The following is a 24753-nucleotide window of genomic DNA, read 5'->3' on the forward strand; positions in this document are numbered from 1 at the left end:
CATTTCCCACATGTCTACTTTACACCAGTGCAATTTTTTAAACAAATTTTTTTTGTTATTAAGTTAGAAGAATTCAAAGTTCATCAGCAATTTCTCATTTTTCCAACAAAATTTACAAAAAAAATTTTTTAGGGACCACATCCCCTTTGAAGTAACTTTACGAGGCTTAGGTGACAGAAAATACCAAAATGTGACCTATTCTAAAAACGTCAGAGCTCAAGCTGGTCAAAACCACATCCAAGAAGTTTATTAACCCTTTAGGGTCTTCACAGGAACCAAAGCAATGTGGAAGGAAAAAAATGAACATTTTACTTTTTTTGCACAAAAATGTTACTTAGCCATAAAATTTTGGATTTTCACAAGGTTATCAGGAAAAAATGCACCTTAAAAGTTATTGTGCAATTTGTCCCAAGTACGCTGATACCCCATATGTGGTGGAAATAAATTCTTTGAATGCATAGCAGAGCTCGGTAGGGAAGGAGCGCCATTTGATTTTTTAAAGTAACTGGAATCATTAGAGGATGCGATGTTGCATTTGGAGACCCCCTGAGGTGCTTAAACAGTGGAGAGCCCCCATAAGTTACCCTATTTTGGAAACCAGACCCTCAAGGAATTTATCTAGATGTTTGGTGAGCCCCTTGAACCTCCAGGGGCTTCCCTAAAGTTTATAACCTTGAGCTGTGAAAATAAAACAAAAGTATTTTACCTCAAAAGTGTTGCTTCAAAAAGGTAGCTTTTTCTTCACAAAGGTATCAGGAAAAAATGCACCATAAAATGTATTGTGCAATTTCTCCTGAGTACACTGATACCTCATATGTGGTGGAAATCAACTGTTTGGTTGCACCACAGGGCTCGGAGGGGAAAAAGTGCCATTTGATATTTGAAGCACAGATTTTCCTAGAATAGTTTGCAGACTCTATTTGCAGAGCCTCTAAGTGCCAGAATAAAAGAAATTCCCCTTAAGTGACCACATTGTGGAAATCACACCCCTCTGGCAATTCATATATGGGTGCAGTGATTATTTAGTCTCTAGAAAACATCCATGGTGTCAAACACAGTGAATGCTGCAGAAGTAAAAATTGCAAATAAGTCCTTGTGCCAAGTACATTGTAGTGCCCATACATTGTAGTGCCCGTATATTGTGCCCAGTCTGTGCTTCTTTAAACCTGCACTTTGTATATTTTAGTGGGCTTTCCTCACTACAAGAATGGCAAACATGTGGATGCCAACTGTAGTTTAGCCACATTGTGGGGCTCAGTAGGGAGGGGGGCATTTGGATTGGGAGCGCAGATTTTACTGATTTTCTTTTTTTGAGGGGAGGAGCCATAGTGTTTTTCAAGAGCTTTTGTACTGCCAGTAACATGGAAGTCCCCTATATTTCCATTAACCAATGACAGATCTCAGTGGGGACTTTTGTTTTTGTGGATTCAGTTGTATACTATTTGGTGGCAATTTTGGTAGAGAACATTTTGGATCAGTTCACATTTATCCTGTGCTCTATCCTGAGCACTTACATCAGGGTATCCGTCTACATCTCCAAAATACATGATTCAGGTGAAACCTACAATAGATCTATTTGAGAATGAGACAGCAGAATCTGGTGTCCCAGCTGAGGACACTCGCGTCTTACGCATAAATTAACATACTGCATCTAGGAAGCCACGCTACATGTCAGTTTACGCTGTGGAAAATAAAGGCGCAAAGGGCAGGGGATTTCTATCAATCCATCCACTGTGCTTGTATCGCACAACGCATTGGTTTGGATGCAGCAAAAAGATGCTGTGTCCAATATATTGCTATTCTTGATTGTGGGCTCAGACCCTTACATGTAATCACTGTGCATGCACTCAGCGTGGAGTGCAGGATAAATATGAGCCATGCTATACTGGGATCTTTCAGAGGCAGAATGAACAAATCAATTGAAGAATTTTTAGAATATTTTTTACGTCTTTCACCTCGCGGTATAGGTGATTAGGCAGCTTTATTCCTCTGGCCAGTATGATTACAGCAAAACCAGGTTTTTATCGTTTTTTTAGGTTTGGCGTCTATCACTCAAAAAATGCTTTTCACAAAATAAAGGTTTTTGCATCACTTAATTTTCAGGGCTATAGTTTTTTTTTACTTTTTTGCCAACAGAGTCACGTGAGGGCTATTTTTTTTTGCAGGATGAGTTGAAGCTTTTATTGGAATCATTTTTGGTCACATAATTCTTGATCACTTTCTATTTTACTTTTTGTGAGGTAGAATCAAGAAGAAAGAACAAGTCAGGAATATATAATTTTTTACGCCGTTTACTGTGCCATAAAAGTGAGAAGATAGCTTTATTCTACAGGTCGGTATGATTATAGTGATGCTATATTTATATAGTTTGTTTTGGTTTTTTTTGCTTTGACGCTTTTAAACCATAAAAACAATTTCATAGGAAAAAAGCAGTTTTTGCATTCTTGTATTCTGAAAGCTATATTTTTTTAATTTTTTTTTTGACTGAGCTGTATGGTGGCTTTTTTTAGCGGGATAAGATGACGTTTTCATTGGTACCAATTTTGTTTTTATATGACTTTTTGATCGCGTTTTATTCCACTTTTTTGTCAGCTGTATGTTGAAATGACAGTTTTTTCTACTTTTTTTATTTACTTTTTACTGTGTTCGCTGAAAAGGGGTTAACTAGTGTCACAGTTTTATAGCTTGGGTTGTTATGAATGTGGCAATAACAAATGTGTACTTTTTTGTTTATTTTTATTTTTTACACAAATGTACTGTAACTATTTATTAGAATATTTTTTTTTATTTTTTTGTTCTTTATTTTCTGATTTTTTAAAAATATGTTTTGCTGGGGTTTTTTTTCACTAAGTCCCTTTATGGGACAGTAACCCATAGTGCTCTGATCGCAGCTGCAATGTTCTGCAGTGCTCTATCACTGCAGGATATCATAGCTGTCAGCTCTGCAGTGAGAGTGTGTGTCTGATCATGCTGCAGGCATGATCAAAGATGCTCTCTGTAGGCTCCCAGCAGTCAGGTGACCTCGGGCCACCATGACAACAATCAGGTACTTGTGATTACATCGCAGGGGTTCGGATCAGAGGTAAGAGGTAGCGTGATCCCTCTCCTAATCCCTAAGTGTCGTGATCGGTACTGATCGCAGAAATTAGGTGGTTAACCAGCCAGGGACAGCGCAGGCACCATCTCTGGCTGTGGATGTACCCATATGCCCTGCGGTCATGAAGGGGTTAATGTACAGTTAGGTCCAGAAATATTTGGACAGTGACACAATTTTCGCGAGTTGGGCTCTGCATGCCACCACATTGGATTTGAAATGAAACCTCTACAACAGAATTCAAGTGCAAATTGTAACGTTTAATTTGAAGGTTTGAACAATAATATCTGATAGAAATTGTAGGAATTGTACACATCTCTTTACAAACACTCCACATTTTAGGAGGTCAAAAGTAATTGGACAAATAAACCAAACCCAAACAAAATATTTTTATTTTCAATATTTTGTTGCGAATCCTTTAGAGGCAATCACTGCCTTAAGTCTGGAACCCATGGACATCACCAAACGCTGGGTTTCCTCCTTCTTAATGCTTTGCCAGGCCTTTACAGCCGCAGCATTCAGGTCTTGCTTGTTTGTGGCTCTTTCCGTCTTAAGTCTGGATTTGAGCAAGTGAAATGCATGCTCAATTGGGTTAAGATCTGGTGATTGACTTGGCCATTGCAGAATGTTCCACTTTTTTGCACTCATGAACTCCTGGGTAGCTTTGGCTGTATGCTTGGGGTCATTGTCCATCTGTACTATAAAGCGCCGTCCGATCAACTTTGCGGCAATTGGCTGAATCTGGGCTGAAAGTATATCCCGGTACACTTCAGAATTCATCCAGCTACTCTTGTCTGCTGTTATGTCATCAATAAACACAAGTGACCCAGTGCCATTGAAAGTCATGCATGCCCATGCCATCACGTTGCCTCCACCATGTTTTATAGAGGATGTGGTGTGCCTTGGATCATGTGCCGTTCCCTTTCTTCTCCAAACTTTTTTCTTCCCATCATTCTGGTACAGGTTGATCTTTGTCTCATCTGTCCATAGAATACTTTTCCAGAACTGAGCTGGCTTCATGAGGTGTTTTTCAGCAAATTTAACTCTGGCCTGTCTATTTTTGGAATTGATGAATGGTTTGCATCTAGATGTGAACCCTTTGTATTTACTTTCATGGAGTCTTCTCTTTACTGTTGACTTAGAGACAGATACACCTACTTCACTGAGAGTGTTCTGGACTTCAGTTGATGTTGTGAACGGGTTCGTCTTCACCAAAGAAAATATGCGGCGATCATCCACCACTGTTATCATCCGTGGACGCCCAGGCCTTTTTGAGTTCCCAAGCTCACCAGTCAATTCCTTTTTTCTCAGAATGTACCCGACTGTTGATTTTGCTACTCCAAGCATGTCTGCTATCTCTGGATTTTTTTTTTTTCAGCCTCAGGATGTTCTGCTTCACCTCAATTGAGAGTTCCTTAGACCGCATGTTGTCTGGTCACAGCAACAGCTTCCAAATGCAAAACCACACACCTGTAATCAACCTCAGACCTTTTAACTACTTCATTGATTACAGGTTAACGAGGGAGACGCCTTCAGAGTTAATTGCAGCCCTTAGAGTCCCTTGTCCAATTACTTTTGGTCCCTTGAAAAAGAGGAGGCTATGCATTACAGAGCTATGATCCCTAAACCCTTTCTCCGATTTGGATGTGAAAACTCTCATATTGCAGCTGGGAGTGTGCACTTTCAGCCCATATTATATATATATATAATTGTATTTCTGAACATGTTTTTGTAACCAGCTAAAATAACAAAACTTGTGTCACTGTCCAAATATTTCTGGCCCTGACTGTATCAAGTCCTGAATGGACTGCTTTGAAAGAGTATGTAAACTGAAGTTTGCAAAAGGTCATATTTGTTCTTTTTCCTTTTGCTTTGTCCATTAGCTTATCCTCTACCCTCCAGGTATTCTGATGCCTGACCATTGCCTGACTATGCCTCTGCCTATCCCTTTTATCCTAATTTGATGTCCTGGTACCTGACTCCAGAATTTGTGACAATCCTGCCTCACAGCTTGCTTTGTAGTGATTATCTTTACCAAATCAAGTGGGATTGAGGAAGAATGTATACTTAACTGTCATAGCTTATTGTCAGATACTCAATGTATTTCCTTGAGGCTGATAAAAATAAAGAATGACCACAGATCCTCTCAATGCCACATAAGTTGGAAACAAATCAAAAATACTTTTCATGGAAATAAAAAATGTGAAAAACAACACAAAAAACAAAGGAATTTTTTTTTATATGTCAAACAACGCAGACGAGATTGAATAGTTTAAGATAAAATAAACATGCCAAAATCGTTCAAACATAAAAACTCTGAATTGCTGTATGCTTTGCTTTCCTTTAAAGTAATGTTTTGGGGAGGTGAAGTAGCTTGCCCAAGGTCATACGGCTAGAGGATGAGCAAGAAACACTACAAATTATTTATGTTACAAAACCAAAGAGAATTCTTGCTACCTTGTTTTCTTTTACTCAACATCATTTCTTTAGCTTTACCTGGCAAACTTTGCCATGAATTATTTCTTTAAAACTTTCACAAGATAAATTGCAAAATACAAATGAACTCTACTTATAACTGTGTAATACTTCTATAGAAAAACGTGGCTTTCCAATTCACAGTTATTGGTTTCTAGGCAGTGCACATATCTCTATTTATAGTGAAACATATTTAGCTCTAATCAACATCTTTCAATTCTGTAACAATGTTTTATCTAGTTGGCTTCTCAGGAAGTTGACTCAGGAAGTTGTTTTTTTGTTCTTTAGGAGAGTTGGCAGGAAGTCATTGTAGTATGTGCCTACATGATGTGCAAGGACAGCCAGGGAGTGATATTATCAGTGTGTACATCATGTATAAGGTAATACTGGGAAGTAGAACTGATTGAGTCTGCTTATTTTATATCACAGAAACAGGGAACCTGCACTATCTGTGCCTAGAATAGTTGCACAGAGACAATGTTTGTATTATGTGTGCCTACAGTATAATCACAGAAAAATTGTGTATACATATTTGTAAATATAGAAAGAGAATGGATATAATTGGATCAGGCAAAACTAAAATTCGATCAGAAGGGAAAGAAGGTGATCCAGCTCAGCTGTGGCAATGTCCGGCTAATAAAGATTGCACAAGATTTTATATTATTCCGGAAGCTGGATTATTTTTTTTTTCTTCTATTAAAACTAAAATTCACCTATTAGGATGAATTTTCTGGGAAATTTGCCTTATGGAGAAGTTATTCTTTGCTAATTTAATGTCCATTTTTTAATAACCCATAATAATCATAAGATGTAAAAAAATAATGAAAATAGTTATCACGGACTTCTCCATCCCCCTTACTCCTTGGCCTCACCTGTTTGGTTCTCGGTCAATTTTCAGATCACCGTTACTTCCAACTTTGAGGATACCCAAAGGGTTTTCGATTGCATGCAAATGATCATTGTGCTTGCCATGTCATCATGATATCATGAACTTTTTCATGCTTGCACAGAATTCACTTGGGCCTTAGCCAAGCTGGAAGTCCTGGCCCAAAGTGAGAGGCTTGCCCAACTCAGCACAATCAACAGCGATCTGAATATGATGTACAGGCTGCATAGGTGATGCAAATAGGTTTGAGAGATGAAAATAAGGCTTTTCCCCATTTTTTAACATTAAAATGGCCTGTTATGGCTCAGAAAAATGCTGGCCAGTGGTCTTTAGTTTGCTGAATCCTTGCAGAAGTTAATTACAAATAATCCACATTTCTGTAGATGCTGATTTTTTTGGCATTTTCTAGTAGAATTCAATTCCACTCAACTTTAGTTATTAATCTCAGACAGGGAAGCATTAATATCATTATCTGCATCATTTATGAAAACGGGAAGGAGAAGAAGTGATATCTATGTCTACTCATTTACAAAGAGAGACAAGGCAGTAGAACTGTCTGTGCATATATCATTTTGAAAAGAAATTAATCTATTTGCTCACTTTAGCTTAAAGATCACAACAATGTATTGAAATATAGGCAACACTATTTTCAGTTTTTCTTTAACTCATACTTAGTGTTGACTGCAATGAAAATATGATACAGCTAATTACTACAGCGGAGTCTTTCATGTTTTATATCTGTAATAACTACCCATCTGCACTGGCACACAAAAAGATAATGTGTTCCTGCCAGGGAACAGCAACGTAGCTCCAACTCATGGGCAAAGTTCTATGATGGTAGATCTGCAAAGCTAAAAACTTAATAATGTTTCATTTTTATATTTTAAATATTATTAAAATTGCAATTATTAACTAAACAAAATTAGAAGTAAAGTTATTATATAAGTCTCAATCATCAGAGATGTGAAGAAAATAACCGCAACATCAGCTGCTGTGCCGGATGAACTTTATTCAAACTTCAGTGCAGAGTAAAATCAGTGGCAGGAGGAGACCTGGATATCGGCCCCTCACTAAGGACAGTTTTTTACTAAAACAAAATATTCCTCTATATACGTGCACATCACACAAAAAAAATGATCAAGAAAATCATCTCTACCTCACAAAAATACGGCCAGATCATTCCAGTTATTAAGACTCAAACTGCCCTGTGCTCCATATTTAATTATTAGTTTGGCCTCTGTTTGCAACAATGATTTATGGAGATCCCCTCCCTGTGGGGGTAAAGATGTTCTCACTAGGCCAGCAAACCGCAGGACATCAGGTCGACTAGCATGGGCTTCACGTATGTGGTCTATTAGTCTGGGAGATCCCTTTCCCGTGAGGATTGAGTTATAGTGTTCTCTGAATCGAATATACAAACACCTAATGGTTTTCCCAATATAAAACCTTCCACACGGGTACATCACTATATAGACCACATATTTCGTTTTACATGATATAAATTGTTTCACTCTATGTGTGTGGGAGCCAATCTGCAGAGTTACCTGTAAGTTGCAGGTTACAAAATCTGCACTGTCCACATCGATAATTCCCCACTGGGGATTGTATATCCAGCCAGGATTTAGGACTCATAAACCTATTCCTGACTAATAAGTCTCTTAAGTTGTGGCATCTCCTATATGTGACTAAAGGCCTAGAACTGGTCATGCTTGCTAAATCTGAATCTCTCTCTAAGATATGCCAATTTTTATCCAACGTTTTTCTTATAGCATCATGCATTGGGCCGAATCTGAAACTGAAAACAAACCTCTTATTTGCGTCCCTTTTGTATGTTTTTTTGTTTGTTTTTTTGTTGTTATTGTTCTCATTATCCCCATTCAGAGGACCTACACGTGGCTCCTGACTCATGGTTTTATTATACGCTGCATCAATAACCGCGTTAGGACAACTTGCAGTCTATATTTTAAATCCAAAGCCTGTTCCAATAAACCCTCTCTGGTACTGTTAGTTCTTTTTAATCTTAAAAATTGGACATAAGGTAGGGCCGTTTTGGTATGATGGGGATGGGCACTGTTAAAATGTAGTAGAGAATTGGAGGCCGTAGGTTTTCTGTAAACCTTAGTTGAAATTACACCTTCCTCCACCCAAACTTCTACATCCAAAAAGTTGAGGGAATTCCCTCCAAAGAACGATGTGAACGACATGTTCATGGTGTTGTTGGTGTTAAGATAAGAAACTAAGTTGGAAAACTCCTCCTCCGTTCCATCCCACACCATGAACACGTCGTCCACGTATCTTAAAAAATGCCTAATATGTTTCAAATATGGATTGGAGTTATCAAAAACATATTTACTTTCAAAATGGCCCAAAAATAGGTTGGCGATGACGCACGATATGGGGGTACCCATCGCGGTACCCCCTCATTGTACGTACCACTGCTCCAAAAACATAAAGGCATTCTTCGATAACACGAAATTCAGTGCTTCCCCCCACAAAATCACAAAATAAAGGTTTTTTTCCACTACGTGCCACTATATCTTTAACACTAGAACTACTGAGGTAGTCATTTTGACTACTTTGCACCATGTATTTCAATATAGGTGTCACGAGTCCAGTAGTTCTAGTGTTAACTGCCTCTACACCCAAGACCTGTGGAATTTGGGTGTATAAATTTTCCACATCAATGGATGTCAAACTAAATCCCTCCTGCCACCTAATCCCTTTTAATAGAGATATAAAATCTCCACTGTCTTTTACATAAGACGGGATATGCTGTAATAAAGGTCTTAAATGCCAATCCAGATAGTGGGAGAGTGGCTCGGTAAGTGAGCCAATCCCTGCCACTATCGGGCGGCCCGGGGGATTAGTGATATTTTTGTGAATCTTGGGGATACAGTACCAGTGAGGTCTTGCCGGAAAAGTTGGGACCAATTTTTCTGCCTGTGTGTGTGAAAGAAAATCAAGGGCCACGTATCTGTCAATAAACGGGTAAGTTGCTTTTTATACTCATTAATGGGTTTAGATGATAATGGGGTGTAAGTGGAATGATCTTGCAATTGTCTCAAACATTCATGCATATACATTTTGTGAGACAAGCGGACTACAGTTAGGTCCAGAAATATTTGGACAGTGACACAATTTTCGCGAGTTGGGCTCTGCATGCCACCACATTGGATTTGAAATGAAACCTCTACAACAGAATTCAAGTGCAGATTGTAACGTTTAATTTGAAGGTTTGAACAAAAATATCTGATAGAAATTGTAGGAATTGTACACATTTCTTTACAAACACTCCACATTTTAGGAGGTCAAAAGTAATTGGACAAAAAAACCAAACCCAAACAAAATATTTTTATTTTCAATATTTTGTTGCGAATCCTTTGGAGGCAATCACTGCCTTAAGTCTGGAACCCATGGACATCACCAAACGCTGGGTTTCCTCCTTCTTAATGCTTTGCCAGGCCTTTACAGCCGCAGCCTTCAGGTCTTGCTTCTTGTTTGTGGCTCTTTCCGTCTTAAGCCTGGATTTGAGCAAGTGAAATGCATGCTCACTTGGGTTAAGATCTGGTGATTGACTTGGCCATTGCAGAATGTTCCACTTTTTTGCACTCATGAACTCCTGGGTAGCTTTGGCTGTATGCTTGGGGTCATTGTCCATCTGTACTATGAAGCGCCGTCCGATCAACTTTGCGGCATTTGGCTGAATCTGGGCTGAAAGTATATCCCGGTACACTTCAGAATTCATCCAGCTACTCTTGTCTGCTGTTATGTCATCAATAAACACAAGTGACCCAGTGCCATTGAAAGCCATGCATGCCCATGCCATCACGTTGCCTCCACCATGTTTTACAGAGGATGTAGTGTGCCTTGGATCATGTGCCGTTCCATTTCTTCTCCAAACTTTTTTCTTCCCATCATTCTGGTACAGGTTGATCTTGGTCTCATCTGTCCATAGAATACTTTTCCAGAACTGAGCTGGCTTCATGAGGTGTTTTTCAGCAAATTTAACTCTGGCCTGTCTATTTTTGGAATTGATGAATGGTTTGCATCTAGATGTGAACCCTTTGTATTTACTTTCATGGAGTCTTCTCTTTACTGTTGACTTAGAGACAGATACACCTACTTCACTGAGAGTGTTCTGGACTTCAGTTGATGTTGTGAACGGGTTCTTCTTCACCAAAGAAAGTATGCGGCGATCATCCACCACTGTTGTCATCCGTGGACGCCCAGGCCTTTTTGAGTTCCCAAGCTCACCAGTCAATTCCTTTTTTCTCAGAATGTACCCGACTGTTGATTTTGCTACTCCAAGCATGTCTGCTATCTCTCTGATGGATTTTTTCTTTTTTTTCAGCCTCAGGATGTTCTGCTTCACCTCAATTGAGAGTTCCTTAGACCGCATGTTGTCTGGTCACAGTAACAGCTTCCAAATGCAAAACCACACACCTGTAATCAACCCCAGACCTTTTAACTACTTCATTGATTACAGGTTAACGAGGGAGACGCCTTCAGAGTTAATTGCAGCCCTTAGAGTCCCTTGTCCAATTACTTTTGGTCCCTTGAAAAAGAGGAGGCTATGCATTACAGAGCTATGATTCCTAAACCCTTTCTCCGATTTGGATGTGAAAACTCTCATATTGCAGCTGTGAGTGTGCACTTTCAGCCCATATTATATATATAATTGTATTTCTGAACATGTTTTTGTAAACAGCTAAAATAACAAAACTTGTGTCACAGTCCAAATATTTCTGGACCTAACTGTATGTTGCCTCCTTTATCCGCTTCGCGGAAAACAGTATCGCTCCATGAGCGCATAGTTTGAACTGCAGCCATTTTACCTTTATTCAAGTTCAAATCAAGACTGGGATACATTAAAGCTTCCACATCCCTAAGTACCGTATCTTGGAACAGATCGATGAGATTACCATGTGCGGTGGGTGGGCAGAAGTTAGACTTATTGCCTTTTGTAAACCTCGTTTGTTCACTCACTGATTCATTTGGATCGGGGTTTAGATCCTGAGCAGGGTCACTGTTACCCAGTTATAGACTCACGTCCAGAAAGATGCGGCACCAGCCCAGGTGTAACTCCGGGTGCAGCGTGCTGGTCAAATGAGAAACAGCGTCCCAATCATCAGAGATGTGAAGAAAATAACCGCAACATCAGCTGCTGTGCCGGATGAACTTTATTCAAACTTCAGTGCAGAGTAAAATCAGCGGCGGGAGGAGACCTGGATACCGGCCCCTCACTAAGGACAGTTTTTTACTAAAACAAAATATTCCTCTATATACGTGCACATCACACAAAAAAAATGATCAAGAAAATCATCTCTACCTCACAAAAATACGGCCAGATCATTCTAGTCATTAAGACCCAAACTGCCCTGTGCTCCATATTTAATTATTAGTTTGGCCTCTGTTTGCAACAATGATTTATGGAAATCCCCTCCCTGTGGGGGTAAAGATGTTCTCACTAGGCCAGCAAACCACAGGACATCAGGTCGACTAGCATGGGCTTTTTCGTATGTGGTCTATTAGTCTGGGAGATCCCTTTTCCGTGAGGATTGAGTTATAGTGTTCTCTGAATCGAATATACAAACACCTAATGGTTTTTCCAATATAAAACCCTCCACACGGGCACATCACTACATAGACCACATATTTCGTTTTACATGATGTCATGCAGAATTGGTGTCTGTGATTGGTGATAATGATATAAGCATGTAAACACTTACCCAAACTGGAAATAACACATAAAGATGTCAGCACATGCACACAAATGTGTATTAGAGACTTAAGGAAATCCCTTTAGCTAATGGGTGGAATTTCTTAGTGACGGATAAGTCACATGACTAAAACAATGACACTCCTCAAATCATGAAGCTTCCGTGGGCTCCTTCTATAAATTCTGAGCTTTAGTTCCTTCCATAAATTTCCTAATGGATTCCGGTCAGATGATTGGCTGGGCCATTCCAGCAGCTTTATTTCCTTTCTTTGAAACCAATTGAGATTTCCTCGGCTGTGATTTTGGGATCAATATCTTGCTGAAACATCCACCCTCATTTCATCTTCATTATCTTGGTAAATGACAGCAGATTTTTGTCAAGAATGTGTCGGTACATTTGTTCATCTATTCTTCCTTCAATTACATGAAGTTTGCCAGTGCTTTATGCTGAGAAACAGCCCTACACAATAATGTTACCACTCCCAAACTTTACTAATATTATGGTGCCAATGGCCTCCAAACATGATGTGTATTATGGCATCCTACAAGTTCAATTTTTATTTCCTCTGACTCAAATATATTCTCCCAGTATTTAACAGGCTTTTCTAAATGTTGTTGAGCCTTAAACACACTTGAACCTTCTTTTTGTTCAGCAATGGAATATTGCGTGGTGAGCATACATACAGGCCATGGAGGTTGAATGCATTACTTATCTATTTTCTTTGAAACAATTGTACCTGCTGATTCCAGGTCGATTTTTTTGTAGCTCTACACAGGTGGTCCTTGACTTTTGGACAACTATTCTTATAATTAAATTTGCTCCTCTATAAAAAACTTTATGGGAGCACCTGGTCATTACTGGTTTATATGGAAATAACGTTCTTTCCACTTTCAGATTATGGCCTCAACAATGCTCACTGGAATCTTCAGTAGTTTTGAAATTCTGTAACCAATGTCATCAATACGTTTTCCAATAATAAGGTTGCAAATGTGATAAGACAGCTCATTGGTTTTATCCATTATGAGATTTCCTTGTGTGGCCCCTTGGTAATGAGACACCTTTTTATAGCCATCAGTTGAACCAGCTGCTATTATTTTTCACTAAATCCCAGTATTGCTTTCTAATTACTGATAGATTTCAGTTGGTGTCATGACTTTCCATGGCTTTTTGTGCCTCCCATTCTTTATTTGTTCAATACTTTTCCATATGTTTTTTCTCTTTATTGCACAGAACTTAATTAATGGACATTATGATTTCATTTCTTTGCCTTTGTGGATTAAATGGGTTTTACTGACATCTGGTAAGCATTTCATGTCAATAGTACCTTTAGAAATATGCTAGCTGTACTACCCGGCTTCGCCCGGGTTAATAACTGTTGTTAACAAAATAGAATGTAATAACAAAAATTTATTGTGCACACAAAAACCACAAAACAAATAGATAGAAATGTAATTATAAAAAAGCCAAAAACTAAGCTAATAGAAGCATTTCACAACATATATTTCAACACCACAGATATTCCACACAGATTTAACTAATTTGGCCAAGCAATATGCTCCGCCTGTCTCTTTCCAGGTCTGTCTCTTTCCAGGTCTGTTTCTTTCCAGGTCTGTCTCTTTCCCCATCTGTCTCTTTCCCCGTCTGTCTCTTTCCCCTTCTGCCTGTCTCTGTCTGTCTCTTTTTTGTCTGTCTCTATCTGTCTCTTTCTAGGTCTGTCTCTTTCCCAGGTCGGTCTCTTTCCCCATCTATCTCCCCATTTCTTTGTCCATGTCTTTTCCTGTCTGTCTCTTTCCCTGTCTGCCTGTCTCTGTCTGTCTCTTTCCTTGTCTGTCTCTATTTCTCTGTCTCTTTCCCCGTCTGTCTCTATCAAGGTCTGTGTCTTTCCCCATCTATCTTTGTCTGTCTCTCTGGCTGTCTCCTCCTTCCCTGTCTGCCTGTCTCTGTCCCTGTCTGCATGTCTGTCTGTCTCTTTCCAGGTAAGTCTCTTTCCAGGTCAGTCTCTTTCTAGGTCAGTCTCTTTCACTGTTTGTCTCTGTCTGTCTCTCTGTCTGTCTCTCTGTCTGTCTCTCTCTATCCGTCTCCCCAACAACATCTTATTATCTCACATATAAGCTTCTTATACTATGAATGTCTTTTGTTCCAATAGCAACCAATCACAGCTCCTACTAATAACCTGTAGTTCCAGGCTCCATTTAGTTTAATGGAGGCATATTTTTTGGAGAGTAACTGTAAAGTGTGGGGTAAATTTTCCTGTCAAAACATAGTCTACGACGTTCCCTGGGTCACATGAGGTGTCTGTGCAAAATTTCGTGATTGTAAATGCGGATACACTTTTCGTTTCACTTTTATGTAGATAGGGGCAAAATTGATTGGTAAATTGGAACGCGCGGGGTTAAAATTTCGCCTCACAACATAGCCTATGATGCTCTCAGGGTCCAGACGTGTGAGTGGGCAAAATTTTGTGGCTGTAGCTGCAACGGTGTAGATGCCAATCCCGGACATACACACACACACACACAAACACACACACAAACACACACACACACACACACACACACACATACACGCATTCAGCTTTATATATTAGATTTACTTAGAAAATTGGCGACGTGTTAAATACTTATTTTATTTGTATGTGCAGGTTTAATGGCTTGGTGATAACCATGGACTAACAGGTAACAGAGATTCCTGGATCAATGAAATGTCACTTTTTAGCCACTTTACTCCTATTATCTTTCACTTTTACTTGTTTTTCATAATACATATGCTTATTCATTTTTATTTTATTGTACATTCATAATATATATGATCCAATACACTTATGTAGCGCCCCTGAGGCTCTGGTCGCTACAGGGTACTGCAACTGAATTAAGGAGCAATATCTATCTAGGGTAAGTTGTTTGCCAGTGTTCACACCAATACACATTTCACATGCAGTTAGGTAACTTCCCCACAGGGGGGAGTGGACTGGGGTGGGCAGGTAGAGTCAGCTATCCAGTAGCATGGGACTTCCCGGTCACCAGTACAACCACTGGGGGGCAGTTGCCTTATGGGGTAGAAGAGGAGGTAGCCATGACACATAGTGAGCTTTGCTGGAGAGGAGTCCCCTGAGACCAGAATGGTTGCAGGAAAGCACCAGTGCTGGTGATATGAAACACAGCTCATCTTTCTGTTGCGGAGCCTGGAGCTTGTGAGCAGGAGCTCAGCCCAGGTTCCTGCTGCCAGTTGATAGACAAACAGGACATTTACACTGACACCGGTAACCGCTTGGAACTTGCCCAGATAACCAGAGACTTACAAGCAGTGAACCAAAACACTCTCGGGCAATCTCCTAACCAGTGAGTAAATATCTGAGCCGGAGCTCTTGCCTTGTTTCCATTATTTACCGGCAACACCATCCCGCGCTGCAGCGCCCACGAACCACTAACAGCCAGCCGGCCACCCTCCCGGGGCAACCACTCCACCTGTGGGGAGTGACTCCATCTTGGCTGCAATCAACATCGACCCCCAGTGAGAAGAACCCTGCAGCAGCGGCCCCCTACCTGGCCACACATCACAGGTGGCATCACGTTATAAACTTTCATTTAATCTCCCCTGTAAATATAACCCTTTTAAAAAGCATCCCCAGAGTCATGGAATCGGGCAACAGCCACCAAGTGACATCTCCCCAGCAGTACTCCGCCCGGGACCGAGTACCCATAGCCCTGGGCGAGACACTTACACGCCTTTTTTCTTATATCTTTATTCACATTTTCACCTCACCAAATATTTTGCCACTTTCATCTTTTTACATATATTTAATTTATTAGTTGTTTTTATGCTTGTTTTTTTTTAAACTTTCCACAGTCCTTCCATTTTCCTCATAAATTGCAAGTTTTATGCTTTTCAATTCCTCTTCAGTGTGTACTGATTACATGGCCCATATGGTCTATTGACTGTGAGGTCAATTATCTTTTGTCATCTCCATTGGTCCCCTAATGCACATGCCCCTTTTCATATTCTTGATTGTCGTTTCGGTCTCTGGTGAGGTGTTTGCCTAGACACAGGTCAGGTGATTATTTTTCCTTCTGCCTTAAGGCACAGTCACACACAACGACTTATCAGCGATCCTGAATATGATGCGACCTGATAGGGATCGCTGGTAAGTCACTGGGAGGTCGCTGGTGAGATGTCACACAGTCAGACCTTACCAACGATGCAGGAATGATACACAGTAGCGACCTGTATAACAATCTCAGCAGTCACTGTGACCCTGTCACACAGTGTCAAACACAACAATGTGTCCTGCCCAGCAGGTCATCGCCTTTGAAGAAAATGACCTGGACCATTCTGCAATGACTAGCGATCTCACAGCAGGGGCCTGATCGCTGGTAGATGTCACACAACGAGATCGCTAACGGGATCAGGAACAGAAAACGTGACTCAGCAGCGATCTCGCTAGCGATCTCGTTATGTGTGACGGTACCTTTAAAGCCCCTTTACACACTGCAACATCGCTAACGACATCGCTGTAACGTCACCGGTTTTGTGACGTAATAGCGACCTCCCCAGCGACATTGCAGTGTGTGACACGCATCAGCGACCTGGCCCCTGCTGTGAGGTTGCTGATCCCTTTAAATCTTTCAGGACCATTTTTTGGTCCTTTGTTTCCCACTGAGCAGCATGGATTGGTATGTTTGACACCGTTACAACGACATCGTTAGCGACGTCCCTTCCAAATAGCTGCTTTAACACGTCCCCAATGACCAGCTAGGTCGTTCTGCAGGTCCATATCGCTACTGCGTCGTTGGTTAGGTCTGCCTGTTTGACAGCTCACCAGTGACTTACTAGAGACTTTGTAGCGATCCCGGCCAGGTTGGGATCGCTGGTGGGATTGCTAGAAAGTCTCAGTGTGTAAAGGGGCCTTTACTCGATCATGTGATGACTGTGTTATCAACTTAGATGCCCTTCTTGCTCTACTTTGATTGCACCATTGTGATGCAGAGGTCACCTGTACACCACATAGTGTGACTATCTTGTCATGTGGTACGGTCATGTGATTACTGCCTATATTTCTTTGATACTCCCACCACTATGTTCCTAATTGGGTCTTTTCATTGTTTTAAGTCAAATTAGCTAAAATGACTTTCTGATGTCTCTAATACGCATTAGTGCGCATGTGCTGGCATCTTTGTGTGTGATTTACAGCTTCAGTAAGTGTTTACATGCTTATATCATTATCACCTGCTGATATTAATATGTATCCATTCCATTAGTTATACACTTTTTAAATACTATGTCCATGTCTTACCAACCACCCCTGATGAAGCAACAGTGAAACACCTTTCGGATGTTTGATGGGTGAGCCCTTCTGCTATTGTATAATTACTTTCATGATTTGTGATTCTTTACTGTGTGTTCAGAATTTCTGAGCACTTTTTTGTGCAGATTCTCTTGTAATGAATTTACAATTAAATTTAATTGATTATTTATGCATATTGCATTGTATTACTCATAACAAAGCAATCTTTGTTCTATACTAAATACCATAGGGGCTCTCACAGTGGCTCACGCACCATTTTTAACCTTTGTATTGTTGAAACAATTAGCTTTTAAATGTATTAATATTTTAATAAAGTTTTGTAATTTTTTGATAATTTGTATCAATGTATTGCTTTTTTGCACATTTTTCTTTTTTGGCTACGTTTCTTGTATTGGTGTCCCATGGAGACATTCATATTTAGTATGTTCCAGGATAACAATTTTTAGTTTTTATCAAATTGAAATGTCACAACAACATTTGCAACCAAAGAGCATTATAGATTAACTTATTTTGCCTGTACCACTTTAATAAACTTCATACTTCTTCATGATTGAGTGTGAAGTGAACATCTTCTACTGTATTCTGGCATCCCAGTCCCGTTTCACTAGCACCTCAACTACACCAACTGTGTGCACTCTAAATTTTTCTGGAGAGTTTACACTCTACATGGAAGGGAGATAGGACCCTTGCTGACTATAAAAGCTTATACACCACCGTAGAGAGAGGACGCTTCTGATTATAAGAGTTTACACTTTATGGAGGAAACACTTAACCAGTGCCCCTATAGAAGAGTAACATTTCTGTCATACAAACTGTGCCCTCTTGTAACCACTGAGCTCAAATGGTCTAGAGACTGACCCTTACTATGCAAGGTATGATAATTAGGGATGATCGAATACCTCAAATATTCGGCTTCGTGACGAATAGGTTGCCGCTATGCGAATATTCGATGCGCAATGTAAGTCTATGGGAAGCCCGAATAGTTCCGAATACTTGTTATTCGGGTTTCCCATATACTTACATTGCGCATCGAATATTCGTGAATAGTCGAATAGCAGCGACCTATTCAGCAAATATTCACGAAGCCAAATATTTGAGGTATTCGATCATCCCTAATGATAATCTGTACGATGTCATAACTGCAGGGCATTATGGGTATGCCAGCACAGCAGCAAAAAAAATGACATTAGCCTTCTCTCTAATGCTTCAGCAGAGTGGGAAATGGTGGCAGGCATTTTTTTTTGCAAACTATTAATCAAATCTCAAAATGTTCACATTCACGTTAAATAGCGATTTTCATGAAATTTGACTCAATCATCCACAGATCAATCTGCTCATCTATAGTTAGATCCATTTGGTATTATTAGTAAATTCTTAGTTCTATTTGATTGGTATACTATTGTAATATAACCGTATCAAATTGTATAAACCAAAGGCATATGGTTTCACACTGCAGCATTGAACTGCAAAGTGGGCTGCTGGTTTTAGTTTTGTATACTGGCAATGTATATGTACACTTATGCACACACTCATGCTACCACTTCAGCGACACACACACTGAAACATTGACACTGAGCAATAACGATGTCTGAATTTTTTTCTGTGGGTGGAGTTCACTCTCTGAGTCCTGAACCCTTGGTGTGGAAATGGAATCGGCTCCTTTACACACCTGAGACTGGAAGCACTGCAACCTTTCATCTCCCCCCATTTCCAGGATCTGGGTGTCCTGAGATGAATCATTTATTTGTGAAACAGCAGTCTCACTCTCCTATATGATGTATATAGAACAGTCTCAGTGTCATCTATATGATGTATATATAACAGTTTCAATCTCTCATATGATGTATATACAGCGGCCTCAGTCTCCTATGTGATGTACTTCCAGCAATCGCAGTCTCCTCTATGATGTGTATAAATTAGTATTAGTCTCCTATATGATGTATAAACAGCAGTTGTAGTTTTCTGTGTGATATATATATATATATATATATATATATATATATATATATATACAGCGGTCTCCTATATGAGGTATATACAGTGGTCATAGTCCTCTTTGTGATGTATATATGTATATACAGACGATTCAGTCTTCTATGTGATGTACATATGTACATACATAACTTGCAATGTCCTTTTACAGGGTTTGATCCCATGTGTGCAATCTGTTCTTTTTCTATTCTCCACTTTTTTGTATTTCTAACATGGCATCACTCTTGATCCTGACCAGATTTATTAAAATACAGAGATTTAGACTGTCCAATAATCTCTGCATCATATACTATGAGATCCTTGTGCATAGAAGGTACTTTTCAGGCTTTAAAGTGAAAAGCCAAAACTGAATGTGATATCAATATAAATGATTCCCCTATAATTCAGTGACAAGAAATTCTATCCTGAGACATGAGACATGACTGTATGTGTTCAGAACACGACTACTGCCTGTGAAAAGAAATCTAGATGTTAACTAACCAATCAAAATATTCCCACATATTCACAACAAATGTTACCTTTATATAAGATAAGTTTCAAAGAAATAGCATGACATATGGCCATAATATGTACCTTTAAATGATAGGATGTGGATTTCTCTGCTTGAAGCTGATACCCCTTTGACAATATACCTTCCACATGTGGCCTTTTCGCTGCTATAGCATCCTCTGTTTCCTGTAACAGAAAAAAATATTGAACACTTAGAATTGGAAATATATTACAATAGTAGAAACAACTATGATACGGCTTCAATAAAATTAATTGGCAATGAATGTATGATTGATATCACATACAGAGCATCTACACACCTATAGCAATAGTAACGTATGTACACAGACAGTGAAAGGATGAGAGGGAGAGAGAGAATGGTGTGTTCTTGAAATCTGAGCACTCTAATATAATCTAATTGTTTGCTTTTTGCAATTAAAGATATTGAAATGTCGATGTAAGAACAAGTCAAGTCACAGAAGATGTATCACCAGCAATTTTATACATTTTAATTTGTCAAAGAGAAACATTTTAAATACATAAAACATTAACAAACTTTAATAATAGATTCTTAAAAGGCCATTTGCCAGTGTGAAGTAGAAATCATGACAGATTTTGCCTGTCAAGTAGCAATTTTTCCAAAGGTCTAAAGAAAAATGTGACAGTGCATTAGTATTTAGACATTAGCAAAAAACTTGTATTCTACATCAACTAATCTGAATGTCTTAAGAACATTTACTACTATAAATGGTTAGCAATTATTTCAGTATAATTTGTGTTTATAATTAGGAGCAATGAAAGAAAATGCTTTTTTGGTGTCAAAGTGCCAAATAACTATCACTAAAGTTTATTTTATATTTCCTTTTTCTATATTAAAGGTTTTTTTTCTGAACTTTCTTTTTTTGGCTATGTGGCCAAGAATATACTGGCGAGTAGTTGCTTATCCATCTGTTCTGCTTTTTGTCAATCTCATCTGGCTCAGAGTGGTCACATAATGCTCCTGCCAGTAAAGGCTGCTTTACACGGTACGACCGATTGTGCAATTTCACAATCGATCGTACCCGCCCCCGTCCTTTTTGCATCATGGGCAAATCGCTGCCCGTGTCGCACAAAGTCAGTAACCCCCGTCACACATACTTACCTCTCGGGCGACCTCGCTGTAGGCGGCAAACGTCCACTTCCTGGAGTGGGAGGGACGTTCGGCGTCACAGCGACGTCACACGGCCGCCGGCCAATGGAAGCAGAGGGGCGGAGATGAGCGGGACATAAATATCCCGCCAACCTCCTTCCTTCACATAGCCGGCTGCGGCCGCGTGACGCAGGTGAGCTGCTGTTCATCGTTCCCGGGGTGTCACACGGAGCGGCGTGTGCTACCCCGGAAACGATGAACTACTAAATTAAACGATATTATGGAGCCTAGCGAGCAGTACACGACTCACGATTTGTGAGCGATACTGCGTCGCTAGGAGGTGTCACATAGGCCGGCATCGCCAGCGATGCCGGATGTGCGTCACAAAAACCGTGACCCCGACGATCTATCGCACGATAGATTGTCTGGTGTAAAGCAGCCTTAAGTCTTCTGCTTCTGGTAATGTCACATTGACAGAGCAGCTTCATCTCTTCTGCTCTGCTCTGTTGAAGCATCTATATACATCTTTATACCTGTATATAGATAGATAAATTCTATTTATCTATCTGATGTATACAGTGCCTTGCACACTGCACAAATCTGGCCTTTATGGAAGAGTGGCAAGGAGAAAGCCATTTCTCAAAGATATTCATGCAAAGTGTCGTTTAAAGTTTGCCACAAGCCACCTGGGAGACACACCAAACACGTGGAAGAAGGTGCTCTGGTCAGATGAAACCAAAATTGAACTATTTGGGCACAATGCCAAATGATATGTTTGGCGTAAAAGCAACAAAGCTCATCACCCTGAATACACCATCCACCCTGTCAAAAATGGTGGTGGCAGCATCATGGTTTGGGCCTGCTTTTTTTTTCAGCAGGGACAGGGAAAATGGTTAAAATTAATGGGAAGATTGATGGAGCCAAATACAGGACCATTCTAGTCTGCAAAAGACCTGAGACTGGGACGGAGATTTGTCTTCCAACAAGACAATGATCCCAAACATAAAGCAAAATCTACAATGGAATGGCTCACAAATAATCTTATCCAGGTTTTAAAATGGCCAAGTCAAAGTCCAGACCTGGATCGAATCGAGAATCTGTGGAAAGAGCTGAAAACTGCTGTTCACAAACACTCTTCATCCAATCTCACTCAGCTCGAGCTATTTGCAAAGAAAGAATGTGCAAGAATTTCAGTCTCTCGATGTGCAAAACTGATATAGACATACCCCAAGTGACTTGCAGCTGTAAACGCAGCAAAAGGTGGCGTTACAAAGTATTAACTTAAAGGGGCCGAATAATATATCACGTCCCAATTTTCAGTTATTTATTTTTTTTAAAAAGTTTAAAATAAGCAATAAATTTCGTTCAGCTTCACAATTGTGTTCCACTTGTTGTTGATTCTTCACTATAACATTAAATTTTTTATCTTATGTTTGGAAGCCTGAAATGTGGGAAAAGGTTTGAAAATTCAAGGGGACCAAATACTTTCGCAAGGCACTGTATATATAAATGTTACACAATACATGGAGTTAAAATAAAAAAGGTTTTGGTACCATGTTAGCCAGTTGAAAAATGATTGATTGCTCTCAGTGACAGAAACAAAAATATATATTCTTGTAGTTGTGATACCTTTTAATGCCTAACTAAAATAAAATAAAATGGTGTTACAAAGCAAGTTTTCGAGACTCCTTTGGTCTCTTCATCAGGCATGGTATAGCGCACCTGATGAAGAGACCTAAGGAGTCTCGAAAGCTTGCTTGTAACACCATTTTATTTTATTTTAGTTAGGCATTAAAGGTATCACAACTAGAAGAATGTATATTTTTGTTTCTCTCATTGAGAGCAATCAACAATATATTGATATATAGTAATATCTTTTTCCCTGCTGTTCTGTTCGGTCAAAAATGACTGAAATTGAAATTTGATATTATTTTAAATATTCATTATGCGGTTCTAAAACTTGTGGTTAATTGATTTTTCCTCATTTGAGGGGTTCTTTCTATGAGTAGTTTTTTTGTTTACTTTTTGCTCCATTTTTTTTACAGTTACACTGTTCAGTTAAAAATGACCGATAGCCTTTTATACTAATCTCCAGCCATTTTTTTTATACCATACCCCAGGCGACTTTCAGCTGTAATCACAACAAATTTGGCGCTACAAAGTATTAACTTAAAGGGGACAAATAATATGTTTATGTATCCCACAAATCTGCCTCTGTCAAGTGTAAATTATATTCCCATACCTCTGTCTCTCATTTACTTGCCTTAAGCGGGCTTTACACGCTACGACATCGCTCAAGTGATCTTGTTGGGGTCACGGAATTTGTGACGCACATCCGGTCGCTTTAGCGATGCTGTTGCGTTTGACACCTATGAGCGATTTTGCATCATCACAAAAATGTGCAAAATCGCTCATTAGTGACATGGGGGTCCATTCTCAAATATCGTTACTGCAGCAGTAACGAAGTTGTTCCTCGTTAATGCGGCAGCACACATCGCTCCATGTGACACCGCAGGAATGAGATAGCTCTCCTTACCTGCCTCCCGGCCACAATGTGGAAGGAAGGAGGTGGGCGGGATGTTCTTCCCGCTCATCTCCGCCCCTCCGCTTCTATTGGGCAGCGATTCAGTGACGCTGCTGTGACGTTGCTGTGACGCTGAACGAACCGCCCCCTTAGAAAGGAGGCGGTTCGCTGGTCACAGCGACGTCGCAGGGAAGGTAAGTCCATGTGACGGGTCTGGGCAATGTTGTGCGACACAGGCAGAGATTTGCCCGTGTTGCACAACTGATGGGGGCGGGTACACATGCTGGCGATATCGGTACCGATATCGCAGTGTGTAAAGCGGTCTTTAGGCTATATGCGCACAGTGCATTTTTCGCGGTGTTTTTGTGCGTTTTTCAGGTGCGTTTTTGCTCAGAAAACTGCAAGACTTTACTTCCCCAGCAAAGTCTGTGAGTTTTCATTTATGCTGTCTGCACACAGCATTTTTTTAGCTGCGTTTTTCTGGTGCCCACAAAAACGCAGCATGTCAATTATTTTTGCGTTTTTAACTGCGTTTTCCACCCATTGAGTTCAATGAGATGTTCAAAAACGCAATGAAACACGCAAATTGCAAATATAGCTGCGTTTTAATGTGTTTCTATGACTAAAAACACAGCTATAAATGCAAGGGGTGGGTAGTAAAGTGACATGTACAGGAAGAGGAATACTTCTGTTGGTAAACACAGAAGCGTGAATCCTCCCGGTACCGCCACTGCTGCTTCCACCTCCCGCCCGGCGCCATGTCCGCTCCAGAGCGGTGCCATGTCTGGACGGGAGGTGGAAGCAGCTGCAAAATCAAAAGTGAACAGTAGAAAAAAAATCTCATACTCACCTGTCTGCAGACTCCCGGTGCCATGTCCACTCCCAGCTCCTCTTCCCGATACCACCACCCCCGCTCCGGCTGTGTGCAGACTACCGGGCACGTCCGATAGCTGCAGGACCTGGAGGTGATCAGCTGATGCGGCACCTGACGCATCAGCTGATCGTAAGTCTTGCAGTGATGCTGGCTTTTTACCGCCTGTCCGGCTTAAACTATCAGCTGATGCCGTCAGGAGACCGAATCACTGATTACCAGCAGCTCTTGGAGCGATCAGACGAGAGTCAGCACAGACGTGCGTATTTTT

General features: G+C 40.2%; 1 protein-coding gene across 9 annotated transcripts in view; it reads right to left on the minus strand.

The window, feature by feature from the left end:
* DMD (dystrophin) overlaps positions 1 to 24753 on the minus strand; it is a 4177531-nt gene that overhangs the window by 1369245 nt on the left and 2783533 nt on the right. For all 9 annotated transcript variants that reach the window (XM_075336500.1, XM_075336497.1, XM_075336505.1 and 6 more), the window contains one exon: positions 20043 to 20144. In XM_075336500.1, the coding sequence (XP_075192615.1) occupies positions 20043 to 20144 (102 nt within the window). The remainder of the gene's footprint in view (positions 1 to 20042; positions 20145 to 24753) is intronic.

This window comes from Anomaloglossus baeobatrachus, chromosome 2, assembly GCF_048569485.1.
Source record: "Anomaloglossus baeobatrachus isolate aAnoBae1 chromosome 2, aAnoBae1.hap1, whole genome shotgun sequence".
NCBI classification, from domain to species: Eukaryota; Metazoa; Chordata; class Amphibia; order Anura; family Aromobatidae; genus Anomaloglossus; species Anomaloglossus baeobatrachus.